The following is a 27,077-nucleotide window of genomic DNA, read 5'->3' as shown; positions in this document are numbered from 1 at the left end:
GCGGGAGGTGGCGGGGCCGTGGCCGCAGCAGCCGTGCCCGGCCTTGGCAGGCTCGCTCCCGAGGTGCGAGCTTGGATTATTACTTTTTTCCAAACTATGTTCGTAAATCATGTAATAATCCGGCACTCAGTAACTCGGCTCTACCTTTGAGTGGGTCGTTATGTTTTATGGGCTTTACTTAAAAATTAATGAAAACCTCTCACGAAAGGAGAGGGGGGTGCTCGGGGAGGGGGGAGGAAAGGAGAGAGAGGGGAAACCTGCTCCTGATTAGTGCCTTCCCCGGCAGCGGGGCCGGGGCTGCGGGCGAGCCCCGCTCCGTGGCCCGCGGCCACCGCCGCGACGCGGGTGAGGGGCGCGCAGGGCCGCCCGGCGGGGCCGGCTTTGGTGGCTGCGCCCATCGCTCCGGGCCCTTTTTCCTCCGAAGTTAACCCAAACCCACAGCCCCTCCGATGTTACCGATATGCCTATCGTCCCAACCAACCCTCCCCCCCCCCCCCGATGGCTCCCCCCTCGCTGCCCACCCGGCGAGACCCGCTGTCTGGCGCCGGGGGCGTCCCGCGGAGTTTTTCACGCGGGTTTCTGCGGGAAGGGGATGCAGCCCGGCCGGGGGTGTTTGGGGCTGCGGGCGGCGGCGGCCGGAGGTGTCGGGGGGATCGGAGGGGGGTCCCGGGGGGCGGCGCGGTAGAGGGAGAAAAGCGCAGCCCTCCGCCAGAGCCGGGGGCACCGCTGGCTCCCTCTCCCCACTGAAACTATTTGTCTGCTGCAAATGGTATGGAAAGTAATTAAGGTTCGGCGCACGTATGAAAATTATTGACAATGTGTAAAGTCAGAAATCTCATTTGATCGGAATGTAAACTTGGGCGGGGGAGAAGCCAGTCAAAAAGGTACCGTGTGTTCAGATCTCGGGCCAAACCGTGTTTGCCCTTATTCGCGGCTGTCAGTTGGGTATGCAGAGCAGGATTAGGGGGGGGCTTTTCCTACAGCCTCGCAGAGACACGATGAACCCCAACGACAAGGGCTGCCGCTCCTATTTTTTGCGCTGTCGCTGCTGGCTCTTGCGCGGCCTTTATCACCGAGACCCGACCGGGATATGCGGGAGGGGGGTTGGAGAGATCGGATCCGACTCCCATCTCTTTTGCAGCGTCCCCTCGGAGGTCTGCCCAGGCCGGCAGCTCTGCCTGCTTACCGGCAGAGCCCTCCACCTGCCCGGAGCTGCCTGCTCCGCTGCCGCCGCCCGCCCGCCCGCTCTGCACCGGGACCTCGCCTCCGCTCGGAGCTCGAAACATCCCGCTTCTTGTTTTACCCCGCGCCTGTCACGTTTTATTTACACCGACAGAGGATGCTCGGAGACAAAAGAGTATTTTTTTTTTTTTTTACGTCAAAGATGTTTTATATTTTTGGAAGGGTTGTGTTTCCTTTTAGAGAGGTGACCTATATCCTGACCGCTGTAGGGGGTTTATTTTGATGCTCCGGGAAGTTCAGTTGGAGCTGTGCAGAGCTGGGAGGGGATAAAATCTTTAACATTGTCATCTGGCATAGGAAAAGCAAAGCCTACCCACACAAACACTTGGTGGAAGTACTCGCGGGCTGACACTTACAAAACCGACGCTATTATTATACGCGGAGCGTGTCTTCGTGCAGGTTTAAATCGCCGCGATGTCCGCGCAGCTCCGACGGGCTCTTGCAACACCCACGGTATCTGCAGGGCGGCCGGGTCTCCTCCATCAGCCGGAGCCCCTGCTTTACCCCCCACCTGGGGACCCCCTTCCTCCTGTGTCCCACCCGCCCGGGACCGCAAGGGGACGGGCAGCCCGGTGGGTCGCGGCAGACCACCCTCGGCACCCCCAGCAGAGTCCCGCGGCTGGGTGGCCATCGGCTTTGCTAAACCCTGGGCTTAAGTGAGCTCGGACGGAGAGTGGGCACCTCAGGCTCGCAGGGTGTCTTTCTGCCACGGCTCCCGGGCAGTGATGCGGACGGGGTGGGATGCAGGGGATGGAAGTGGTCTCGGGAGGGGACGGGAGGGATGGAGGGGGGTCAACATGGCGACAAAATCTTAGGCTGTAGGTGCCCTCCTGGAAAGTCTAAAAGCTGAGAAACTCTTTTCAGCCTGTCGAAGAAACCAAACGCCCGGGCAAGCAGAACCTGTCCGGGGCAGGAATGTCATCGCCCTGCCGGTGTTCAGTGCTCGCATTTCCTCTCCGCGGGGTCCTCCGGCCCTTGGGGCCCGCGGAGTCCCGGCTCCCTGCGGGACGCTCCCGGGAGCCAAGGTCCTGCGTGTCCAGCGTGGGAAGGTTGGGTGGTGCCTCTTCTCCCACCTGCTGAGGCCGATTTCCCCCTGGAAAACACTTCCCTCAAGGCGAATAGGTTCTGCTCCTCGGCTGGCTTCTCGCCCAAACTTTGTTTCTCGCCTGGTCTTTCTCTCCGCCCTCGGGCACTGAACAAAGCCGCCCCGGACGGGAGAGTTGTGTAGCAGGGAGGAAAGGGAGAGGTACGGCCCTACTAGTTCACGATCACTACCTTCATGGAGGTGTCCTGACCCCGGCTTAGCTCCCCCCACATCTAGGCGCTGTTGAAAAATTTCCCAAGGTATCTGGGTGGGAAGCCAGCCAAACCCATGTGGCGATACCCCAGGTAACCCTCTGCAAAATGCTACAAGAGAGGTGCCCTTTCTGTGCAGGGAGTGTGTCTGGTGATGCTTTTGGGGTCAGGTTGGTTTTTTTCCCGCAAGGAGAGGTAGGCCCCTGCGTTTGCGCTGAATGTCCTTGTCTGCCCTTGAGATGGGACGTGTCCCAACCCCTGGGAAGCCGTGATCATCTCCCCTTTTCCTCTGCCTCGGGAAAGGAGAAAGACACCGACTCTTCGACGGGAGCTGGGAGGAAGGGTCCTGATGGCAGCCTCCAGGGAGACGTCTACAAAAAGAGTCACGCCTGCTGCCCATCGCGTACGCAAAGGAAAAAAAAAAAAAAAAAAAAAAACAGCGGGGGGCGAAAAAAAAACGGAAAAACCTCTCCAAACAAACATCGGGATCGCACGGCTACTGCCAGAGGTCCCGAGAAGTCAAGAGGTCCCGGGAGCAGCACAAAGGACGGGGGCAAGACCGCTGCGAGTCCCTTCCCATCCCGGCCTTTCTGCTGCTCCCTCCGCAGCGGCGGGGCTGCCTGCCTCCCCCCCACCCCCCAGGCGGTCGCCCCCGGGCCACCGGGGCCACCGGGGCCACTGGGGCCACCGGGGCCGGGTGCCGGGCGCTGCCGCTGCGGCTGCTTGGCTCCTCCAGCTCGTTAAAATGCCCGCATGCCCCTCATGCGGAAAGGGATCTCTGTCAGCCGCTGTAGATCGAGATCTAAATCCAGGCACCCTGAAACTGACAGTTGGAGGAAAATCCTCCGGGGCTTAAGGAAACGCACTTTTACAATACTGGAGGGATTTGTTTAAGTTTCAGTCTCGGGTTTAATTGAAAAAACGCTTCTCATCTGCAGGACCTCAGAGGAGAGGAAAGAGCCTGAAGCACGCAGTTAAAGAAGGGGAGGAAAAGAACAGAAAAAGAACAAAAAGAGGGGGAAAAGAGGAGGAAAAAAAAAGGACTCCAAGATAACCGTAAACATTTATCTTTCATATTTGTCTCCCATTTTCTTAACGGGTTTAGTCTAAGTTATTTCATTTAGCACACGAAGCAGAGGGGACTGTGTTATGAACATGAAACTGAAACCGCAATAATGAAGAGATTTCCCAGAATAAAAACGATGATTATAGAACAACATCTGAGTAACCAAATCTGCCAAAAAGTTTAATTTCCGTATACTCTGGTAAAACAAACCAGTTGTGCTCCAAAGCTGGGATCAGCTCAGAAATGGATACACCAATCAAAATAAACATCTCCACCAAACAGCAAGCGCACTTCTGTTTAATCATGGGCACTTCAAACCATCTTTTAAAGTCTCAGGACCATGTCTTGGAGACTTCTTAATGCCATGTTTCAAACAAGCGTCTGCTGCGAAGAAGAGGACATTGCTAACAGGTAGAAGGCGGCTGACTGAATGTGTTACCTCCGATTCTCCTATCAGGGCTGGGACAAGTCGCGACAGAAGCAGCATGCGGCTCTCTGCCACAGGGCTGCCCTGCCGGGCTTTGCTTCGTTGCCCGTCCTGTCTCGCACCGCGGAGAACGCAACGACACCTTCGCATATCGTGACATCTGTGTTGGGAGTAAATGCCTCTTCCCGCTCGACTAATATTAAGGATCAAAACGAACTGTTTGAAACGGGGGCAGGTTAGAGTGATTTTCAGGCAACGTTCTCTCCCTCCCCTTCCCCCCCTGCCTTTAATGCGTTTAGCCTCCTGAAGATCGCAGAAATTGCTTGGACATGTCATCCAAAGGTGACATTTAGACAGACGTCCCGCCGCGGAAGGCGAAAAAGGACGCTTGCTCGCCGATCTAGAGCAGGGAAGGATGTTTATATATAAAAACACGGATATTTTTTTTTAAATATTCCGTGTAGGTCGTTACAACGAGATCAGGAATCGCACGTTGGCCTCCCTGCCCCTCCAGGGAGGCAACAACAACAACAACAACAACAAAAGAACATAGATAGATAGATAGATAGACAGATATAGATAGATAGATTGATTGATTGATTGATTGATTTTTATTTTTTTTACGATGGGAACAAATAAAATCGATGGCTCAGGAAAGGTAAACACGGTCTATCGACCGGGAGATTATTTTTTCTATTAAAAATGTGTCGTAAACATTGCCGGGCTTGGTAGTGTTTTTCTTAGCTGATCCTCAGATACAATCAAGCCATTTTCGGACACATTCCCATGTATGTAGCAGCGGTGATCTGGAGGAAGCTGTCGACGCCTGTTCAGTTAATTTAGGTTTTCTTTGTCTAATTACTGTGGAGCTTAGGGAAAAGGAGCCGGGCTCAGGGCAGTAAACTGACACTTGGGCTCTGTGTGTGGTATCCAGGCAGAGTTTGATGGAAAAAGCCTGCTTCCACTCAACTGCAGGTCACTGTCTGGGACCAGCCCCACCCCCTCCCTGCCCGTACCCACCAGCGAGCTCTCAGCACGGAGCTGCGCTGGAGACAGACGGACACACAGACACACACACACAGCGCGCTGCAGGCACGCTGACACGGCGTCCCGCTCTGCCCGCGTCCTTCCCACCGCCGTGCCTTTGGTCCAGCATCCCTGCCTGCTTGGCCTCTCGTCCTCCTTCCGTCTCCAGTTTGATCCCGGAGCCTCCTCCATCATCTGGGAGAAGGCCTGTGCCTCCGCCTGCCCCTCTCCTCCCTGCCCGCCCCGGCGCCCCGTTTCCTCCGGCGAACGGCGTTTGGCAGCACGCGTGACCCACCCGCTGCCCCGAGGGGACGTCCCCGGGGGGTGGAGGGAGGGCGCATCCCCGGTCCTCGGCCTCGACCCCTGTCGCCCTATAAAATGAACCGCATTTGATAGGGGAGTGGCAAGGGGTAGCGAGGAGTCTTAAAAACCGGAGGTCTAGCAGGCTGGAGTCTCCGCAGGGTGGGCCACCCCCTCCCACGCACCCACGCCCGCACCCGGCGGCATCAGTGCTGCGTCGGGCTGGCAGCCGCTCCCCTCGCCCCGGGGCCGTACCGGGGAGCAGCGGGCCGGGCCGGTGCCTGCGGGGCCGGGGGAGCCCCGGGGAGGCGGTAAACGGGGTCGTCGCACGCTGCGGGGCCGGCAGCGGGAGCGAGCCGGGGATGGTGCCGCAGCGGCAGCGGCAGCCGAGCCTCCTGCCCAGATGACGGGTGGACAGAGGCCAGCTGGAAAGGGGGTGGTCTCTCGCTCCCCCCCCCTCGCTCCCCCTCTCTCTATCTCTGCTGAGTCCTCGACCGGATTCAGGGGGGTCTGCGGGGGAAAGAAAAAAAAAAAAGGGCAATATTGGAGGAACCGGTAGGCGGTCGCGCTGTGCCTTTTACGCGAGAAAAAAGTGTATATGAAAGAATAACAGTGAGGAAGAGATTGGAGGGGAGGGGGGGGGCTCTTGCGCTTCCTCCCCTTGCCGGATTAGGCAGCGGGCCGGTCCCCAGGTGGGGGGCAGAGGAGGAAGCGGAGCGGCGCTGAGCGGAGCCTCCGCGGGCGGCGCGGGGAGGGCGGGGGCCGGGGCCGGGGCCGGGGCCGGGGCCGGGCCGGTCCATCCCGCCCAGTGCCTGGCTCCGGCGGAAAGCAGAGGAGCCATTGCGCAAGGAACCGCGGGGAGGGATGCGCAGGGCGCTGCCGCCGCCCCGCCGCCGCCCGCCGCGCTGAGGAGGTACCCGGAGGACAGCAGCTCCCACCGCCCCCCCCCGCCCCCGCTCTCTCCCCCTGCGGGGCACCCCCCGCCCCGGTACCCACCCCGCCCGGCTCCCCCCCTTCCCTCCCAGCCTCACCCCACCCTGCCCCATTCCCCTCCCTCCGCCAGATGACCACCGAGAGCGGCCAGCAGCGGCTGGAGCCCCCCGTCCCTCTCCGCTCCTGCAGCCCGGCTCCCGGAGCTCTCCAGATGAGCCGGCCGCCCTCCTCCGCCCTGGAGACCTCCACCTCCTCTTCCTCCACCTCCACCTCCTCCTCCTCCTCCTCCTCGGCGGCAGCGGCGGCGTCCTCCAAGAGCAAGAAGGCCAGCTCGGGGCTACGGCGGCCCGAGAAGCCCCCCTACTCCTACATCGCCCTCATCGTCATGGCCATCCAGAGCTCGCCCTCCAAGCGCCTGACCCTCAGCGAGATCTACCAGTTCCTGCAGGCCCGCTTCCCCTTCTTCCGCGGCTCCTACCAGGGCTGGAAGAACTCCGTGCGCCACAACCTCTCCCTCAACGAGTGCTTCATCAAGCTGCCCAAGGGCCTGGGCCGCCCGGGCAAGGGCCACTACTGGACCATCGACCCGGCCAGCGAGTTCATGTTCGAGGAGGGCTCCTTCCGACGGCGGCCCCGCGGCTTCAGGAGGAAATGCCAGGCGCTGAAGCCCATGTACCGCATGATGAACGGGCTGGGCTTCGGCGCCTCCATCCTCCCGCAGGGCTTCGACTTCCAGGCGCCCCCCGCCTCCCTCGCCTGCCACTCCAACGGCTACAACCTCGACATGATGCCCAACGCCATGGCCAGCGGCTACGAGGGACTCAGCGGCGGCCACCACGTCCCGCACATGTCGCCCAACCCCGGCTCGACCTACATGGCCAGCTGCCCGGTGACTGCCAACGGGGACTACGGCCCCGACAGCAGCAGCAGCCCCGTGCCCTCCTCGCCGGCCATGGCGAGCGCCATCGAGTGCCACTCGCCCTACACGAGCCCTTCTGCTCACTGGACAGCCTCGGGGGCCTCGCCCTACATAAAGCAGCAGGGCCTCCCCGCCGCCAACGCCGCCTCCTCCGGCATCCACTCCAGCGTGCCCTCCTACTCCCTGGAGCAGGGCTACCTGCACCAGAGCCCCCGCGACGACCTCTCAGGTAGGGAGGGACCCGGGCGGGGAGCGGGGGCGGGGGGGTCGGCGGGGAGCGCGGCGCCGGCGGGGCTTTCACCGGCGACGAGGGTTTCGCGCGGGGACACCCCGACCTCCACGGCGTAGGAGAAAAGAGGGGCATTGTCTGCGAGAGGGAGGAAAATACGCGTGGGTTGGAGCTGCTCTGTTCGGGGCGGGGGGCTGTCTTGGGGGGGGAGGCTGTGGCTACGCCTGCGAGCATCCCTCCTTCTTGCCCAGCGCCAAGAAGGAGCCCTCCGAGGAAAGCCCGGCTCCGTCCCGGCTCCGTCCTGGCTCGCACGTTCCCCCCTCCCGGTGCCGGCGACGTGTGCTCGGCGGCGGGAGCGGGGCGAGCCCCGCCGCCCCGGGCTGCGGCTTCACTTCGCGGGGAGCGCCGGCAGGCATCGCCGCCGCCTCGGTAAACCGCGGTCCGCCGAGACGCGTCGCGGGAGTAATCAAAAAAAGGCATTAAATAGTATTCCCCAAGCCCTTCGGGAAAAAAAAAAAAAAAATCCCCAACAGCTTATCTTGAAAAATGCGCGAGAGATTAAAGCGGATCCCGTGTATTTCTGCAACCGGAGGGAAAGAGTTTTCTGGTCTCTGTCTCCCGCCCTCCCACCCCCCCCGGCCGGTGATTACAGACAATGTCTGCTCAGAAAAATCCGAGCACAAAAATGGGTAAAAGATGTTGGGCTCTTACGGGGAAATTTTCCAAATAGCCCTTTTAAACGTGGGTCCCGGAGGTTAAGCAAACAAAGACAGTCTGGGCTGGACCACACCGAAGAGGATTTTAGCCTGACTTAACCCCTATGAGAGCGGGGTCTTGTTCAATTTTATGGGAATTTCAACAAGTAACAAATACAGGCGACCCTCAGCTCTGGGTCCCCCTCCGCCCCCTCCTTGGGCGCCTGTCAATCACTCTCCTGTCCTTCGGCGAGCCCCGTAGCCTGCCCCGGCCTCCCCAGAGCCTGCCGCCGCCGCGGGGAGGGCGAGCTGGGAGCCCGGCCGCCGGGGAAGCCGCTTGGCCATCCCCGCAGAAGGGACGTGGGGTGTCAGGGGAGAGCGAGCGGTTGCAAGTTTTCCTCCCTTAAAAAAAACAAAAACAACAAAACAACTCAAACCTCTAAACAGCCCGTGGTGTGGCTCCTGGGGAGAGGCGGCTGCGGAGCGGGTCGCCGCCTTACCGGCGGTTCGGCGCAGAGGGGTGCGGGGACGCGGGGCGTCCCCAGACAGGCTCCTCCGTGCCCTCGGGGCTCTGCTGCTGAGGTTGAAACCCACTTTTCGGAGATTCGAGTCGACCTTCCACGTGGTTTTGAGGGCCGGGGCGAGAGGCCGGCGGGTTCACACGGGCATCCCCTACCGAAATACGTACCTTTACCGATAGGGATTTCTGCTTTGGCTTGTTGTTCTTAGCTGGATTTTTTAAAATTTTTTTTCTTTTGTTTTCCTTCCTTCTTGACTTTTTTTTTTCTCCGTTTGTTTGACTCCTTGCGGCCCCGCGGGCCGCCGCTCAGGGCCCACGGGGCCACGCGTGGCGCGGGAGAGGGACTGGCGCGGGGAGCGGGGCTGGGATGCAGCCGCCCCCTCCTCCTGCCAGACCCCCGAGGTGGGAAAGGCGATTCCTGGAAGAGAAATTTTCATTTCGAAGCAGCCCAAGAACAGCTCTTCAAAACAAAAAGCAGAGGGAGAGGGAACAAGGGTTCTGGTCCCTCCGAAGCCCCCACTATGGTTCCCGAGGCTGGGACGTTTTAAATCCGAATTGTTTCTGTTCAAGGACCGATATACGTGCAGACGGACCGATGGACGCTTTCTTAATGCCGACGACGAGCGTCCGTTTCCAGCAGCTCAGATTTAATGCCACCACTTTGCAAAACGGCGTTTCTCCGCTTATTTTCTACAGCTTCAGGATCTGGGCCCACGACTTTAGTGGAAACCATCCCCATTCCTTGATTAACTAAAAAAAAAAAAAACAACCCTTTATTTTTTTGCGTGGATCCAATCCTCGTTCGTGTGTGCTACGTAAAATCTCTGCAGCGCAAACGTTTTAGTAGATTGGAAGGAGATGGGGAAAAACCATCCGAGCTCCTTCATTCGTAATTATTACCAGCAATAATCTTTCTCCTCCTCTCCCCCCAAAAAAGAAATAGCAAGTGAATTTCGCCTTTCCCTTTCTCTTAGTTAAATGCAAAGCAAATTCTGTGGCAACCGCTGTTGATCGGTCAATAATCCTCTACTCATGACAGCGACAGGGCGGACTTAAAGCCTTGAATTTGCATCAGACCCAAGAATAAGAGAGGAAAAAATTGGAAACAGGAGGCTCGGTTCTGCTAAAAGGATTTTGAAGCTGGGGGGCGTGTGTGGGGGGGGATTTTTTTCGCACACTATTAAATCCTGCTAAATGATTGAATCAGGATTGTAATAAAGTGGCCCGGTTTATGGTGAGCATACCAGCAGGGTTATTAGAAAGCCGAGGAAATCCAGCGAAATAATCACTTTTATAAAGTGAGCTCTGCGGGGTGAAGGAGGGGACAGTGCCGGAGGAGACGGGCTGTGCGCGCCGCCCCGCCGGCCGCCGCCGCCAAAGGGCTCCGCTCCGCCATCCTGGGGAAAACCGGGGACGGCTCCCTCCTTTTTCTTTTTTTTTTTTTTTTCCCCCTGTCCATCTCTCCTCTTTCTTTTGCCGCCTTCCTCCCCTCCCCCCTCTGTCTTTTTTTTTTTTTTTTTTCCTTGACCCTCAGTCAGGTTTGACAGGATCCCACAAGCCGAGTTTGACATCCGCACGCCAAAACAAATCCCTCTCTGGCTCTACCCTGCGGGCCTTGCTCAGGCAATGCTCCCCTCCCCGCCGGATCCAGTAGGAACCCTGCCAGACTAAAGATCCCAGCACGGCCCTACGGCGCGGGCTGGGGACGGGGAGGGGGAATCTCCCACGCGGCCCTGGGATTTTGTCCCCCGAAAGGCTGCCTTAGGCTGAGGGAAATGAAAATGGGAACTTGCAAGGTCATTCGCATGTCGGTGCCACGGATATACTTCGCTTGTTGTTGACGATGAACCGTAGGGTGTCTTGGGTCTGTGTCTTACGTTTATGAAAGCACACACGCCACTGGGCATGCACGCTCGTGTGCACACACACACACACGCAAATAAATACAGTATCAACACGCAAACGGATCGTGGCTGGAATTCAACCTGCAGCCATTCAAGTCAAAAGCAAAAACCTCCCAGGAACGGGATAGGGAGGGGGAAGAGGGAGCAAAGACGGGAATCGGGTTCAAATGCCTGCAGCGCATCCAGAAAACCACGCAAGTGGCATCGTCTCTTCGCTCACACCCACAATCCCTCACCTACACCCCACGCAGAGGCTGACCTCACCCTACACGCTGATAAATAGGCAGGCGGAGGGGCAGGCGGTCAGCAGAGCGTGTGTACCCCCCCACGGGAGGCATGCTCTGAGACACGCCTGCACCCGGGATGCGGCCACGCATGTGTCCGTGGGCATCCGCCTCCGCACGCCTTTCTGCCCTCAGCCTGTGTGCCGCCCGGTTGTGCAGCTTAGAACCCCCCCGCCGGGGGGGCACGGGGGCTCCTAGGAGCAGGGGTGCAGCCCCGAGCCCACCCGCGGGCCATGGGGGACTCCGGGGAATCCACGTTCCCTCCTCGCTCAGGGCGATGGGACTCGCCGCTCTTTCTGCCCCGCAAGCGGGACAGGCTTTGCCCGGGAGGGGGGGGCGCCCGGTCCGCTGCCAGGAAAACCAGGGAGGAGCTCCCAAACCTTGCGGGGGGGGGGGGTGCCGAGGCCGGGGGAAACGAAGCGGTGTGTGAGCCCTGGTGTAGGCAGCCTGACCTCCCTGCGGGCGAGGGAGAAAGGGCTGCTCTGCCCGAGCAGAGCTACCCGACTTCTGAGCAGCTCTTGTTATCTTCTTCTCTTGCAGTGGGATTGCCTCGCTACCAGCATCACCCCTCCCCGGTGTGTGACAGGAAAGATTTTGTCCTCAATTTTAATGGCATTTCTTCGTTTCACCCTTCCGCTAGTGGATCTTACTACCACCATCACCACCATCAAAGCGTCTGTCAAGACATCAAGCCCTGCGTGATGTGAAGGCAGCCCCTCCAACAGAGACAATCAGGTGGCATTGGACAGAGCCGAGGTATAGACGGACCCACGCAGATTAAATATAATGTGCACTCTGATAGCATTGATAGTACACGAGTCACTTAGCAAAATTACCTAAGGAAGCAGTGTTTTCGGTCCCCCTCCACACCTTGAAGGACACATCCAGCCGATGTAACGCTCCAAAGCTCTTCCTAAAAGCAAAAATGCCTTGTGTGATGTGTTGGGTTAGGTGGGACGTAAGTGTCCTTATGTCAAGTCTGACCACCTTAATCATAAACCGCCTTTCTGTGATCTCCTAAAGAATCGAGCTTTGGGAAAGGGAACAATTCGATATATTTTTATACGAGAAAGTGTCTTTGAATAGGAAAAATAAATCTCCCAGCTCAGCACCTGCGAGGACTCCCCCTTCCGTTGCTGCGTTAGTGGGAAATTTACTTCTGTATTTTTTTCTCTCCCCGAGCCCCACCAAGGACACTTTGTATGGACTTCAGCACCGACCGATCAATATTATTAAAACAGTGTTGTTTAGCCCTTTCGTGTATAGACTTTAAGAAAAGTTCCATTTTTTCCAGTATTGCAGCAATACAACGTTTTGTTTTTTATTTTTACAAAAGTTGTTTTCTACCACAATATTTTTTAAAAAATTATTTTAAATAAATCTCGTGTATACTCACACACTATTGCTTTAAAAGGAGAATATATTTGCACTTATGTATACTTTTTACAGTTTGCCAAAATATTTTGATGTACAAATTTTTTTTTCCAATAAAATGTATATAAACGACTATGCACTGGACAGGCACTTATTTCCCCTCGGCTCCTTCGGGGAAAACCCTTCCACCCCAACATCCGAGATTGTTAAAGCCGCAACCCCAAGTCCTCCAGCCTCTGGAGGCAGAGGAGGGGAGCGAGCGCTTGCCCCGAGGGGGCCACTGCCGTGGTCTCTGGTCTGCACCCACTTCCCACCCTGCCTTCCCCCGCCGCTGGGTAGCCTTTGGAATAACGGGGGCAGCGGACAGAAAAGCAGCAGGGTCCGGACTGCCTGCTCCTCTCTTCGAGGGCTCCCCCGGGCCCGAAAGGCCCTCCCCGCTGTTTAGGGCTGTGTCCAGGTGGCCCCGTGGCCCCGTCCCGCCTGCCCACGCAGCCCCGTCCGAGTCGCTCTGTGCCCCGACGGCGCTTTGCCAGGTGCGGGGGCAGCAGCCCCCTGGGCAACGCGGGCTTGCACCCGCGAGGGCATGTCGCGGGTGGGCGGCGAGAGGGATCCGCGGTAGAACCGTGGCTTGGTAAGTGTCTGGGGGGACGCCCCGAGACTGGCGTGGCCGGTGAACGGGGCGGGAGGGGAGAAAAAAAAAGAAAAAAAAAAAAGAAGCAAAAGAAAACAAAAAAAGGGCCCCCAAAGTACCCCGAGCAAAACAAGCCCTGTCCCCAAGATGCCGCCGTGAGCGGCCGAGGGTCGCATCCCGCAGCCGCCCCCACGGCCCCCCCCGGCCGGGGGATGCCCGCCCAACTCACCCGGTCCGGCCCGGCCCGGCCCGGGGGTGACCAAGGCCCCGGCCCCGGCCCGGGGGCAGCCCTGCGCGGCCCCCTCCCACCCGCGCAGCCTGTCCCGTCCCACGGAGGGGACAGAGGCGGCCTCGTACCCCAATGCGCCCCGCCACACCGCCCTGGCTCCCCCCGCCCAAACGCTGAAAAGCGCCAGAGTTGCAGCAAACTCTATGTGTGTACATACATATACATATAAATATATAAATGCATACATAGAGGTATACCTACAAAATTATATCTATGTAATTATATATAGAGATAACTCTCCATCTTTTTAAATACATATTTATGCTCAAACGTGCCCTTTTCTTCCCTGAGCTTCTCAGGGCCTGTGATAAATTATAAAGTCAGTTTCAGAGTTTGCTCCGACCACAGTGCTGTGTTTACATTCTTTCCGAGGCAAGCCTGCATGGTCGTAATTTATATCCTAAACACTTGAACGTAACTTGTTTACACAGGAATGACAGGACCTCAAAGAGAGAAAAAAAAAAAAAGAAGGCAAAAAAAAAAAAAAAAAAAAAGCCCCAAACCCGCCTTTCGGCTCCCCGGGCGCGGGGCTCCAGTGCCCTCCAGCGGCCCCGGCCCGGCAGGGCGGCCCGCAACCCGCCCCGCTCCCCGGCCGCCGGTGCTGCTGCTGGCAGCCTCCCAGCTCCGCAGCTTCACTCGATTTTGGCATTACGCTCCCCCCCCGCCCTCCACCTCCTGAACGCCATTCTAGCCCCGAAAATGGGAGCGGTGGTCACGCCGGCTGTTCTCCTAAGAAAGGGGGAGGGTTTGCTCGGGCATCCTTCAGGTTTGGGCTTCTGTGTCCTCCCGTAATGATTTAAGACTATTCTCGTTTAACAGACTAAGGTTCCTTTTTCCCCATGAAAGCTTCCCAAACAAAGGACGTTTCAGAAGCGGTACTCTTCAGACATCGGTATGTTTCTGGGTGCTGTCAGTAAAATGAACCCAGCCTCTTACTTCTGAATTTAAGGGTGACCAGCAAATGACAGGGAGGAAAAAAGTGGCCAGATTGTTAAGTTAATTTGATGTGATTTTGTTTTGATATTTGATTTTATTACAGTACCTTCTACCCTAGGAATTCAGCTCTTGTTTAGTCTGAAGAACTCCAGTGGCCACAGAGACAGTGGGAGTCAAGACCAAGAGCTACGCCACTGCGAGGACAAGGTATTTATGTTTTAGCCATACGGTTAAAAATTCTTTGCATCTTTTTACATTTGGAAAAAGAAATTATCTGTTAGAGATCCAGGACACTGAGACTACCAATCACAGTGGTAGCGATGCAGTACTCATCTCTGAGGCTCCCGGAGCCCTACAGCATCAGAGAAAGCTGAAATTTCTAGTGTTAAAACAAAACCAGAAATCTAGATGTGTGTATTTAGTCTGAGCGTTGTGAAAAGGCCCAGGAGGGCATACGTGAAGTTGAGTGTGTATTTGTTAGTCACCCTGTAGGGAAACCTGTAGCTGCTGTGCTAAAATAAGCATCAGTTGGTATAAAACACAGGAAGGTCTGTGTCTCTGCGGCTTTCTTAGTTATTGCTCTTTTCTATGACAATAGTCTATTCTCTTCCTCTTCATCCTTTCTCATCTTTTCATTCCTTGCCTGCTAACGTGTCCCTGAATGCTTTGTCCTCTATGTGTGGATTGCAAGATGCCTAAGTGATACCTTCTTTTTTTTTTCTTTAGCAGTGCTATAGTCCAAGTAGCACCCAACAACAGTCACACACCTTCACTGAGTCTAAAAATACGGTCATGGCTGACTTTCAGCCGAGGGCTTCAGTTCGTACAACCGTTCTGTCCTTATAGGAGAGCACGAAGGAGGATGAGAGCAGACAGCTTCTAGGTACGCTTCTAGTCTATCGCGATGAAGAGCTTGTGTATCCAAAGAGCTGCACTGGTTTTTCCAATCAGATCAGTTGGTCTAATGCATTAGTAATGCGTCTCCCACAAACTTCGCCTGGCTAATGACCTCAGACCGCCACAGCTACAAGAAAGCTACAATTAAATTACAAACAGTTAGTCATCTGGACTGATGGCGTAGCTCACATTTGGTGAGGTGCTGAGGCAAATGGATTGAACGTAGACTAATCCAAACATTTCCATTATTAGAGCACACTAGGCAGAGTTTCTGCAGGATGGGAATGAAATCACGCTGGCGTGCCTCAAGCGGTTTGCGTGTGATCCGCTATAATCTTATATATATATTTTCTCCATTCTCTGGTTTCATCACAGTCTTACCGCCTCAGTGGAGGGATTTTGCTTGTGAGGGTGTTTATGTTACACATAAAAAGACTACACATTAAAAAACCACTCAACCACTCCAAAGCTGGGATCATTTGAATAATCAATTTAACATTGGCAAAATCAGCCAAATGCAGAGACATCTTATGCGGGATGTTGAATTTCTGGTAGTTGACCAGAGCATTCTTTAAAACAGTCAGTTTGTTAATGCCATTAAATCCCCTTGCCCATTATTCTATTAAGACCAACATTAGATTAATATCTTGCTGTGTTTTGGCTCAGCTGGCAAAGTACTTCTAGCCAACACAATATTTTCAGTTCAGTGTGAGAGTTTTAGCCTGCTTTGGAGGCAAAGAAAAGTAAAGTTGTTTTATTTTTTAAGCTGAATAACAATAAGCCTGATTTTATTGAACTTGAAAGATTTGCTCATAGCATATGCATGAGGTAATATTTAAATAAGCCTGTTCAATAAAATGCTAGGTATGTCACTTAGGCCCTGAGAAAGCAAGGTGCTGCTTTCAATTACAGTTTTAATATACCTGAGCACGTGAGTACTCCCGTTAAAGTCAATGGGCTTATGCAGCCGCTTAGGGTTAAAAGTGCTTTGCTGAAGGAGGATGATGGGACTAGAATTAAACACTACAGGTTCCTCCTATATGCTGCAGCTGAGCCCTGTGTAAGAACTGAAGTAGAATATACCTGATTCATATACAGGATGAGAATTAATTCAAAACATACTCCAGCTTTGAATAGAGATGTATTTTACAAAACCTGCTGGCATTAATCTGCATGAAATACTGCCTTAGCTAATAAGAACACCCGGGCTTTATTTATATATTGAGCCATTTGATAGATACAAATGAAGAAAGAGGTAAATAGAAGCCAACATATTTTTGAATAAAAGCCCAGAGGTTCTCTCAGAGTTCAATGATCTTTGTGTCTAGATTATAAAGAATTCAGAGAAGCTTCGTGTGACTTGCCAACTACTGAATAGAGCTCCAAACCATCTGTAATATTAAACAACTTCAAGCCTCCTTTTTATGCTTGTTTTCATCCAACAGTGATTTATAGAAGTCTATTGGCTTCTCCATTGGTCATTTCTAAAACGAAATACGCCGGGAGGAGGAGGAGGTTTTAAAACTTGTTGGGACACCACTACCAAACTGCAGCTGGAATTAGAAGTATTTTAACAGTGGATTTAGATTTATTTTGAAGATTATGGAGAAATGTTAACTGCATTACATTGGTTATTTTAAGCATTGCAAAATGAATTTGTGGCGTTGTGCAAAGAACCATTGGTCTCACGGGTAATTTGTTGTTTTCAGGGTAATTCAAAGAGACTGAGCTGCTTTTGAGGAACTGATAAAGGACAGATTTCTTGGACTAGGTCCCCACTGGTAACATTTTCCTTGCAGTCGAGTTGCAGTCCATTAATTCTCACTGTCCAAATATAGGTAGCATTAGTTTAAATTAGAAGTTTTATAACTGATTTAGCTGAGCTACTGAAATCCTTTACGTACACAATCTTATCTCATTTTCAGAGATCCTCTTTGGATTGGTTTATACCTGTGCTGATTAACATATACCAAACACATCTTATGTGATGAAAAATCTCTCTGTTTTATTTTTGTATCAAACTAGTTTAAAATTACTCTGAGACCGGGTCTCATGCACAACAGTTTTTGATATGATGAAAGGTGTGATTTACTTCAAACTGCATAGCTGGTGTTTATGGACACTCCATCACTGTAATCCCTCGTATATACATGTACAGCTGCAAGCTACGCCAATATGACCAACTTTAAAGTGGTATCAACTCCCCAAAGCTGATTGAAACTAAACAGGGCGGTGTCTGTGACTAGGCGATCCTTATGATGAAGGGCTGTAGCTTTTCGCTGTGAGATAGCTGAATGTTAGAAACTGGATCTAAAGCATGATCATACTGGAAGCTCCTGGACAATTTTACTTGTGGAACCAAGGCTTTAAAATCAGGCCTTGGACCTTCTTGTGTTCATGGTTTTTTTTTCATCTGGAGGTTTCCCTGCCAGGGATTTGTTGACCACTGGTGGCCTGCAGAACATTTGCTGGTGTCTTGGAGACAGCTATTTGGTTACAGGACACTGCCTGTCATCCTTTGTGGTGGAGAGAATATGAACAAATGGGAGGGGGAAGATGCAGTGAAGATTAGAGTCAGCAGCATGATTCACTCATTTAAAAAAGGAATAAAATGCTTTCAACATCAAAATTGCCGAAACACGAAATGTTTCCAGCCTCTGCCACGTCTCCTTTGGCAGATGATCTCTTAGTGCTGGTAAGGCTAGATGGTTGCTTGGCTATTAATGAAGGGAGAGCAGAGTTGTTCACTATAGAGGACAAGGAGCACCAGAAAAGTGCTGGAGGAAGTGTTCTTTGATCCCAGGTGACTTAACAGGCAGAGTCATAATAGAGAAGGTGTAGATACTGGAGAGCGATGTGAACGTTGTCAAGTCGGGGTAATCATTGATAAAAGAGGTGCAAGAACAGGAGTAACTTCTGCAGCCATCATGGGAAGCTCCACTATGTAACTATGAAAAGCGGAATTAGGTCCCTTAAAAACAGGCATCAAGTTCCGCTCCTCATAGCATGCACTAAATCCTGCTTTCACACGAGAAGTTGCCCTCACTGCGGTGCACTCCTTTTTCCCTTCTGAGGCAGAAACAGAGCTGCCCTGCAATGATTCACAAATACTCCCATGCTGATCTGGGAAATGGACACTTGAATACATCAGTATATTGGTTTTGCTTAGTGCGAGGCAGCAAGGAGAAGCGGGCAGGAAAAAAACAATAGCTCAAGACAAGCGACGTCCAGTAAACAAACAGAGGCTTGTCCCAGGACAGCAGAGGAGCTGGGGGTAGGAGGATTCTGGCTTGACTCCCCATTGAAAGTGTCCAAAGTAGTCTGAACAAGCAGAACCAGGGCCCAAGACTCAGCCAAGTTACTCAGCAGGCTCAGAGGCTCGGTCAAGAAAGCAGTAGGAACTGTTTAGGGAAACCTATCTGAGACACAGGCATGTCTGAAGCAGCCCAGCCTTGCTCAAGCTCCCAGCAGTATGGAGAGATGTTCAGAGCTGGTAGTTTTTCAAATATCTTTTCTTTCTAAAAACATTGTTTCTTCTATGAAAATCAAGCAACAGCCTGGATTTCAGGAGACTACTTTGTCTCTGCCTGCTCCCAATTGCAGGGTCCCCTGAAGATGGCAAATGCCCAGCCCCTGCAGACACCACGGGAATTGCAGCTGGCACGCGGCATGTTACTGCAGCCTCCAGCCAGCCAAGCCTGATCTTTCACCCAAACGAGGAAAGGACCACAGCTCCGTGCTTGCCCTCAGCAATGGCACAAAGCGGACAAAGGTGGAGCTCAGCTGGAGCAGTGATGCCTGATGTCAGTGTGTTTGTGACAGTAACGGCAGTGAATATCCAGGAAGGTGATGACAGCAGCAAGAGTGTCATCTGGCCAAACAGAGTGCAGAGTGGTATTCCTTCAGCATGCTTTAGCCATAGACCTCTGATATTTTCAACCTTCTTTTGCTGTCCCCTCTCACCTTTCCATGCCTGTTGATTACCCCAGAAGATTTCTCCCTCTGTCAAGTGAGTTTCCTTTCAATCCCAGGACACAAGACTTGCTCTTGTTCTACTTCAGACAATGTCCTTTGTTACCAAAACCAAGAGGGCAAGGAATGGCCATGAATGATTCATACATTGCTGTTTCTGTTCTAATATTATAACACCAGATATGCAGATCTCTGCAAGCCCTTGACATTTCCTCTACATTTTCCCACTGATTTCCTCCTTATTGTTACAGATGAATTGCTCGCTCTGCAGCCCTACTATAGGACCAGAGTTTAAAGGCATCCCTCGGTAAAAGAAAAGACAGCTACATGTGCTCATTTCCCAACTCCAAAGAGAAGAACTAGGATTCCTGAAACTTTCTTTTTTACTGTAGCGTGTTGATTCTCTCCTCCTAAGTTCCCTCTCCCTAAAGGAAGTACCAGGAACTTTCCAACTCAGTTGCTGAAGGAAGAGGTCAAAAGAGACGATGGCCAAATTAGATGAGGGTAGACTCATAGTAATTCAGCAGATCAGGCCCACAGGAGGCATAGGGAAGACCAAAAGGACAAACCTGGTATTTAGCCCAGCAAAATGGGCAAGTTCTTCCACCAGCCAGTACTGTATTTGATTAGCTCCTTCTTGGCCCCATCCTTCAGCCTTAGAGGGAAATGTGATCAAAAGGCCATGCTCTCATTGAGTAGAAAAGCATCTGCAGTAAGTAGCTGACATTTGTCCATCCCAGGAGTGCCCTGTCTTCCTTTTCAGCCACCACTGTCCATCACCTGGTGGCTGGGTGCCTCCCCAGGGATGGCTCTAAGAGCACTACAGAAGGGCATAGGACATCTGAGCGGTTTCCACTTGTCCATAGTTGGTTCTGGATCTAAGTACCCCCAGGGTCCCCAGGACCACCCTCCAAGGGTGAAAAACAGAAAACAGATGCTCATATGAAACAGACCATCCCATCCAGGGGCATCTCAGGACATATTTATTAGTCAGGAGCATGCACCACAGCAAATCATGGCTCTCTTTCTGTATGGAAAAGCCTTTGATGGTTGGCTAGTAATGGCTAAAAATGAGGCAAATCCATAGTCCAGACAGGCTTTAGATATGCCAGAAAGATCTGTGTGCTGGCAAACACACCATTCAGCTTGTTCATTTCCTGTACGCCGTTGGAAACAGCCAGAGCCCTTTCTCACTATTTAGTCCTTTGAATGCAGAGTAAAATAAAAACAGAAGAAACACAGCTAACAAAAGTCCCAAGCTCAGCACTTCAGGAGGGACTTGAGCACAGGGAGAGCAGACAGACGACCCCCCAGAGCTGGGAAAGCCCCCACTTATAGCATATGTTCGGCATAGCGTGCTCTGTGGAGATGGTAATATTCCTCGCTTGCCTGCACAGCTGTCATTCGCAAGGTCGGTTCCTTCCACCAGAAAGGGGACCTGGCACAGCTCTTTCACACCCTTACAGACACAGGCAGTAGGTAGAAGCCTGGAAGAAACCCATCTGCCCCATAAAGTGCACAGGCTTTCGAGTTCTTTCAGGTGGACTCGTGTCATTCAGGAAATGTAGCAAGCTCCTCATCAGTCCAGACTCAAAGCCCATGTGGTCCAGGATCCTGTGTTTGAAAGAGGAACAGAAACTTGGTGGACTTAAAAAAAGCATTGGAGAGTCTAGCATCCCCTGCTTGATCATGGTGAAGTGTCTCTGGAGGGTGTGATCTACATCCTGAATGCCATTCATTGTTTTAGGAAAATCAGTCGTTGCACATAATTTTGCCAGGGCATTCATTTCCCAAGATACCCACTTGGCAGTCTAAGAACTGCCTACCAAATTCAGCGTGAATTTGTTTTCCAAGCCCCTAGGTGAATGCCGCACACATAAAAGATATTCTTTCAACCTGTGCAGCCCATTTCACCAGCACCAGGTGCTTCAGAATATGCAAGAAATTTTGCAGCAGGCAAGTATGAAATAACCTGCATCCATACCAGCCGCTCTGAGGGTGAAGATTGCACTCAGCTTTGAACTTAGCTCTTGCCTCTCTGGCATCCTGTGCTGGGGGTTACCAGAGGTTGTTTAGGTGGTATTTAAAAGACTGGTTTCTTCTGTGCGTTTTGTCTGTGTTTCTTTTAACTTTAATGCCAAGACAGAAGCTCCTGATTAATCTTAATTAGGTTTTTATTAATTTTTAAGTGGTTTTACCACACTTGCTCTTGTCTCCTTCCTGAGTCAGCTAACCACCATCTTCAGACATTCTGGCCCCTAGCATCTTATTGTGATTCCTTTAATCCCCACCTCACAAGAAGTGAAACCTGCTTAGGCAGTAGACTGCAGTTTTCTATAGCATAGACATTAAAGCTAGTTGTCAAAACTCCTTTTACAGAAAAAGTAGTCAAAATAGGCTTCAGAGGAAGAGTGATGTGACCTCTTGGAGATCTCTGCTTTAGGAGAATATGAAACTTAACCTCAGCAGGCACATTTCTCTCCACTGGCTGTAAAAGGTTTCAGGCAATGGGCTGAGGTGAGGATGACTGCTCTGTAGTTAGGTGAGACGAATCCTGGCCAAGATGCTAGGTCCTGAACAACCAGTAATAGACAAGATTGCACTGCTGGCTTCTAGCATGATGCCGTATAGTCCCCATCACTCTCCACGCGCAGCTCACAGCTGCACAGGGAGCAGAAGTTTCTATTAAGCTGCCTTCAATAAGCCCCAAGTCTTTTTCCAGAGCTCATTTCGAGTGCTCCCACTCACATGAATATTTCACTTTCCCCTCTAGTATGTCCTATTTTGCATGTGCCACCAATTTAGCTCTATCTGCCATTGTGTTGGTTCTTTGCCTGCTTTGCCTAAGTCCCCCTGCCATGCCTCCCCCATTGAAATGGCAGGCTTTGACTAACATAAATAACTTCACTGATATTTAGACATTTCACTTCCTTACTCCCATTCCCCCTTCCAGGCTGCCAATATCTATGTTAAACAATACCAGACCTTGGCACTTCTCTGCCAACCTTTTTTCAGGGACAATAATTTGCCATTTTTTTGTATTTATTGCCTCCAATCTCTTAGCTAGCTTTTGCTTCATGGCTTCTCATCATGTGACAGCCTTATTTTCTTTAGCAAACGCTTAACACAGGCTTTTAATGGAACAATGGTCGATGCTGGAGTTCAGATAATTATTTCTTTCTCTCTTTTTTTTTTGGTACAGAAATCAGGTTGGAAATATTTAGATGCAATTGGAAGATTAGTTCCCAGGGTGTATGCAATGCATTTCAAGCCTGTGAATAAACTTCCTCTCATCTTAGTTACACTGGTGCAAACTAAGCAAACAAGCAAAAGCTTTATTAGTTTTGGTTGATTACTTGGGCAGAGTTAGCATAACTGGGAGAAAAACCTACTACAAAGGTTTTGAGAGGTTTACAGTCTGATCAGATACTGTATTATAAATATAATAAGCTGTTGTTATCAGTAACAATTTTATTTATAAAATCACCTTGTCCAATGCACTGGGAACACTATATACTCACAGATATCAGTATTTTGTTACTAAATGCACCTGTTAGTAACAGGCGCTAACAGTGATCTGGAAAACCCAGTAAGAAGAGATGAGAATGAGAAAGAAAACCAGCAAATATGAAGACCCCATAGAAAATACAAAAAAATATTTGGTATGAGATCTGTCACTGTGCCTTTCCTTGCTGTTATTCTCTGTACAGAGCAAAACAAAGGAGGCGGGTAGGAGGAAATGTGCAGGAAATGAAATAAGGGTGGTTGCAAGATGCCCCCAGAAATGGTGAGCAACGCCCAGGGGACTGGGAAGCATCTGGTCCTCCCAGCGCTGGCCTGTTTGGTGAGCGAGCTGGTGTGTCAGTAGCTCTGTCTGGACCCAGAGCTGACAGACACTCCTGTCCAACACTGTTTCTGACATCAAGACAGAGAGCCGTGTCCTGCCTCTCCCAGCCTGAGCGCTGAAGTGCCAAGACTACGTGGAACTTGCCCAAAATTTGTGAGGGAAGAATGAAGCTTAAGTCATATTCACGCATGCAGGCCTTCTTTTGTTATTTTAACCCAGTTATCGGAGCAATGTGTTCCTGTTGATTTTTAAACCCTATTTTGTTTTGAAAAGGCCAAAGTGCGTCGCTGGATGCATTGTCTGGTTACAGAGCTCCCAAGAGGGGGAACTTCCAGCTGAGATCCAAGTCAAACCACGTTGGCAAAATGAGTCATGGGGAGACACGGGGGTTTGAAGCCAGGGATCCAGTCTGAAAGGGATGGTCCCAGTCTGAAAGGATGGAGAGCACAAGGCAGGGACACCTTGGGGAGGCTGCAGAGGCATGCGGAGGGCAGGAGGCACATTGGCCATGGAGGGGTCATGCTGACACGGGCAGATGGATACAAGCTCTTCTCAGAGCTCGGTGCTGTGGCATGCCAATGTGACCAAGCCCATCACAGCTGATAGGGTTTTTCCCTTTTTCGCTTGTGGTTCTACAGCCTGCAGACCCAAAATCGCTTGGGGGCCTGGAAAGCATGACATCCGCTTGCTCCTGTGAGGTAACACCTAGGAGATGTGTCACCGATAGTGTGTCTGGAAAGCAGGAAAGCTCAGAGAGATGACTAGAGGAGTATGGTGGCTTTACAAAAAGCAAGCCTAGAAAGAAAGTCTTTTGACTTACAGGACGGGGAAACGCATATGGGGTCAGGGCTGGGAAATAGGTATGAATTCAGACGCATTAAAAGGAGATAAAAAAGGACAAAAGAGAGGTGGTTGGAGTCACTCTGATGAGGAAAGAGAGTGGGAAATCCAAAGAAAGAAAAGCATTAGGCAAAGGGCTGGCTAGGACAGAGGGAAGCCAAGGAGGCTGATGGGGTGAATAAAATGATGATGCTGGGATGACTTTTCTGAATAAGAGAGGGAAGCTAAGATGGCAAACCTGCAGGAGGAGAAGTCCTTCCCATTTGGTACACCACAGGAGAGGAACATCCAACAACCCCTGAAAGCTCAATCCAGAAAAGGAAATGCAGAAATGTATAAAATGGAAAGGCAGGAGGGGATGGGCAAAACCAGAAATCAGCATGGGGATGAAAATGATCCTTCATTTATCCTGGATAGGCCACTTGCTGTTTATCTTCTCAGGCTTTTTATTTTCCTCTCTCTAAGATATTTCTAGGTAGCTAAAATGGTTACTACAAGCATGCCAGATCCTTACTGAAGTTACTATGGTTTCTCTGCACAGAGGGGACATGGGGATCTCAATATATGGTGTCTCTTATCAAAAGCATTTTTAGCTATCGCATGAAAATGCATTTAGCTTGCACATGGGTAATATTTGCAGATGCCATCAAAGATGAGCTTTAGCTGTCCTAACTACCTCAGCATTCCTGTTTCCTTTATACCTGTAGTCTGTCTGCAGAGATAAAGTCACTGAGAAAGAATATAGATTTGCTCCTTCAGAAAAGCCTTGTTTTTGTCTTATCAGTGAAATAAGTACATCCTGTGCACAGAGACTAAAAAAAAAATTTAAAAATCAAAGTTCCCCGGGACCTCACCATTGGGCTAGACTGCCAGAGTATTATAAAATGGCTTAAGTAAATAAATAACATTGCATTGTCCTAAAACTCCTTTCTTGGAAAGCTTTGTATCCAAGCTCTTTATGCAGTAAAGGTAACATTAACATCTTCCTGGTCCTGTAAAATGTAGTCTATTACATTGCCATAAAAAACGTGGGGAAAAGATACTCCAAAATTATTCCAAACAAGGAAAATCTGAAGCATAATTTATTACAGCCATAAATTCTCATGTAAATGTCAGCAGCCAGTAGATCCTGGACTTCGGTGATGGCAACTCTCCTAGTAGGAAAGACGCAGTGTTTACTTTGAGGCTGTAAAAATGCTCGTCTGTAGCCTTTGGACAGCCAGTACCCAGAAAATGATTCCCAGCCATAGAAAGAGACTCAGATGTGACAGATCCCCATTAGGATTTAGTGCCACAGCAACAACCATCAACAGCACGAACGGCAGCATTGCAAGGCAGTTGGAGCGGGACACTGCATGTCGTCTCTCGAGGCAAACCTCAGCTTTCATCCGGGAAAACCAAGACACCTTTGCTATGGGAACTGTGTGCCACTTCAGCCAAGATAAGCTATCTTTTGGATCAGAAGCCTGTTGCCTAAAATTGAAGGTTGTTTGTCACTCATCACTCCCAGGGCCTTTGGGATCCAGAATATCTCAAGTCACCCAGTTTGGCTGGTTTGACATCAACTTGACTGCTCCGAGTGGAGGCGCAGGAGGAACAGCAGGGCAAAAACAAGCAGGGTTTTGAAGTGAGGAGCAAGTTTCTGCCCTTGGGCTTACTCCTCGTGTGTTTTTTATTTAGTCAGGCCAACATTTTTCACCCGTGCTCCCTCCAGCCCAGGAGAGCAGAGTCCTTGTGCCCAGGGCCACTTGCATGCCTTTCTCCTTAGCTCTGCTCTGTCCCTACCTCAGCCTGTTCCCTGGCGTGCCTGAAGCAGCCTTTGCCTCTGCAGCAGGGTAATTCAGCTGCAAGGCAGGACGTTATTCGTGACATAAAGCAACACCGAAGCTGATCTTCAGAGCTTGTACTACACTCAGTTGTAATACAAACTGCCAAAAAGCCTACCTTGGCTGACTCATACACACATGTTTATCAAGGAAGGCCATGATATTATAGGATTAAGAGCTGCTCGTGGTTTTGCTAAGGCAGATACCTACAGGCATGTCTTAGGTAGAGATGCTTTTTATGTTTAAAAATAAAAATAGTTTATTTACAGGATGACCACATTCTCAAGGTGAAAAAACAGAGCACATATCCAGTGGGAGGAGAGCTGCTGAACATGGCTGGAGTGGGGAACAGGGATGCTATTCTTGTCCTCCTTTCCCGATTCCTCATCTCCTTTGCTTCAGGCTTCTTCTCCTTCTCTCTCCACCTCACTCTCAGCCAAACCTGAATCCCTTCTCTCATGCCTGCCCTCTGTTCCCTGTCTCTGCAAGCCCCATGCCCAGTCCCAACACTACAGCTTCCCAGCAGTGGTTGGAAGGGACAAACAGTGGGACTGGCCCACACGTGCAGCCCACAGACCTTTCCCGGCGGTGACGCTGGTGGTGGCTCTGCCACCCCAGCTGGCCCAGCTCTCAGGTCATGGCTAACCTGTTTTATAGGTGAGACGGCATCTTTGGAGCGATTGTCCTGGAGATGCTCCTTGCATCAGCAAGGCACAATCTCTCTGGGGCTACTCAGCTGGAATTGGAGAATGCAGCCTGACCACACAGTATTGACTGACTTTGAAGCCAAATTCCTTGCTGATTACTCCTTTTTCTCCCCAAAGCTGAATGTTTACAGGCAGTAAGTCCACAATGCTCAGTCACTTTTGCAGTTCCTTCTCCACACACTGAAAACAATGGGGAATTTTTCAGTGGGTACACTTTCATGTTAGTAGGTGCACAAGACCATCAGGCAGAATGGGGCAGGCTGTATTTTTATTTGGTGTAAAGACGCCCAAAACTAAAGCAAAGATCCAGGGAGGGTTAGGGACAAGAGGAGACACTGTGAAGGTAAGTAAGTGATGTAGGGAACAGCCTTTGGAAGGTTCTCCTCAGGCTTGGATGGGGCTCAGATGATGTTTGGCACTCACTGAAAAAAGTCTTGTCTGAATCAGCTTATTACTCATGTCAACAGCTTGCTCATCACGTCAGCCTCAGGCCCTGCCAGGGTCATATAGGCAGAAGAGTTGTGCCCCAGATCTTCCTACTGGAAAGCAAACAGAAAGGTGCAGCTTTAGGGAAGAATTGGTCCCTAAACCCTTGAGGAGTGATCAGGTACTTACAAACAGGTCTTGCCACTGTCTTTACAGGATCAGCCTTACTATACATTTAAAAGCTGTACACTTAGACTGATACCTTAGAAAAGAAAGATGCTTTGTTTTAATGATTATTCTAATTTCTGACCATCATATTTTAAACCCAGTCTCCTCAGAAAGGCAGGACAGCCTGAGTTAAGATATTAACCTTTTTCTCCTTTCTTCTCCACTTCCCCTTTCTGCTCCTGTCTATGGTGGCTCTGCCGGCTTCAGGCTTTCTTTTGATTTTTAAAAACACAGATGTAAGCAGATAATGAGGCCACAGGAGG

General features: G+C 51.4%; 1 protein-coding gene across 1 annotated transcript; it reads left to right on the top strand.

The window, feature by feature from the left end:
• The first annotated feature begins 5,612 nt into the window (after positions 1 to 5,612).
• On the top strand, positions 5,613 to 12,312 carry FOXF2 (forkhead box F2). The gene is made up of 2 exons (XM_069808980.1): positions 5,613 to 7,438; positions 11,382 to 12,312. The coding sequence occupies exons 1-2, from the start codon at positions 6,421 to 6,423 to the stop codon at positions 11,546 to 11,548; spliced, it is 1,185 nt and encodes a 394-aa protein (XP_069665081.1). The 5' UTR covers positions 5,613 to 6,420; the 3' UTR covers positions 11,549 to 12,312.
• Positions 12,313 to 27,077: the final 14,765 nt, after the last annotated feature.

This window comes from Haliaeetus albicilla, chromosome 21 (assembly GCF_947461875.1).
Source record: "Haliaeetus albicilla chromosome 21, bHalAlb1.1, whole genome shotgun sequence".
Taxonomy (NCBI): domain Eukaryota; kingdom Metazoa; phylum Chordata; class Aves; order Accipitriformes; family Accipitridae; genus Haliaeetus; species Haliaeetus albicilla.
The sequence above is the reverse complement of the archived record's forward strand: the minus strand, read 5'-3'. Positions and strand labels throughout refer to the sequence as shown.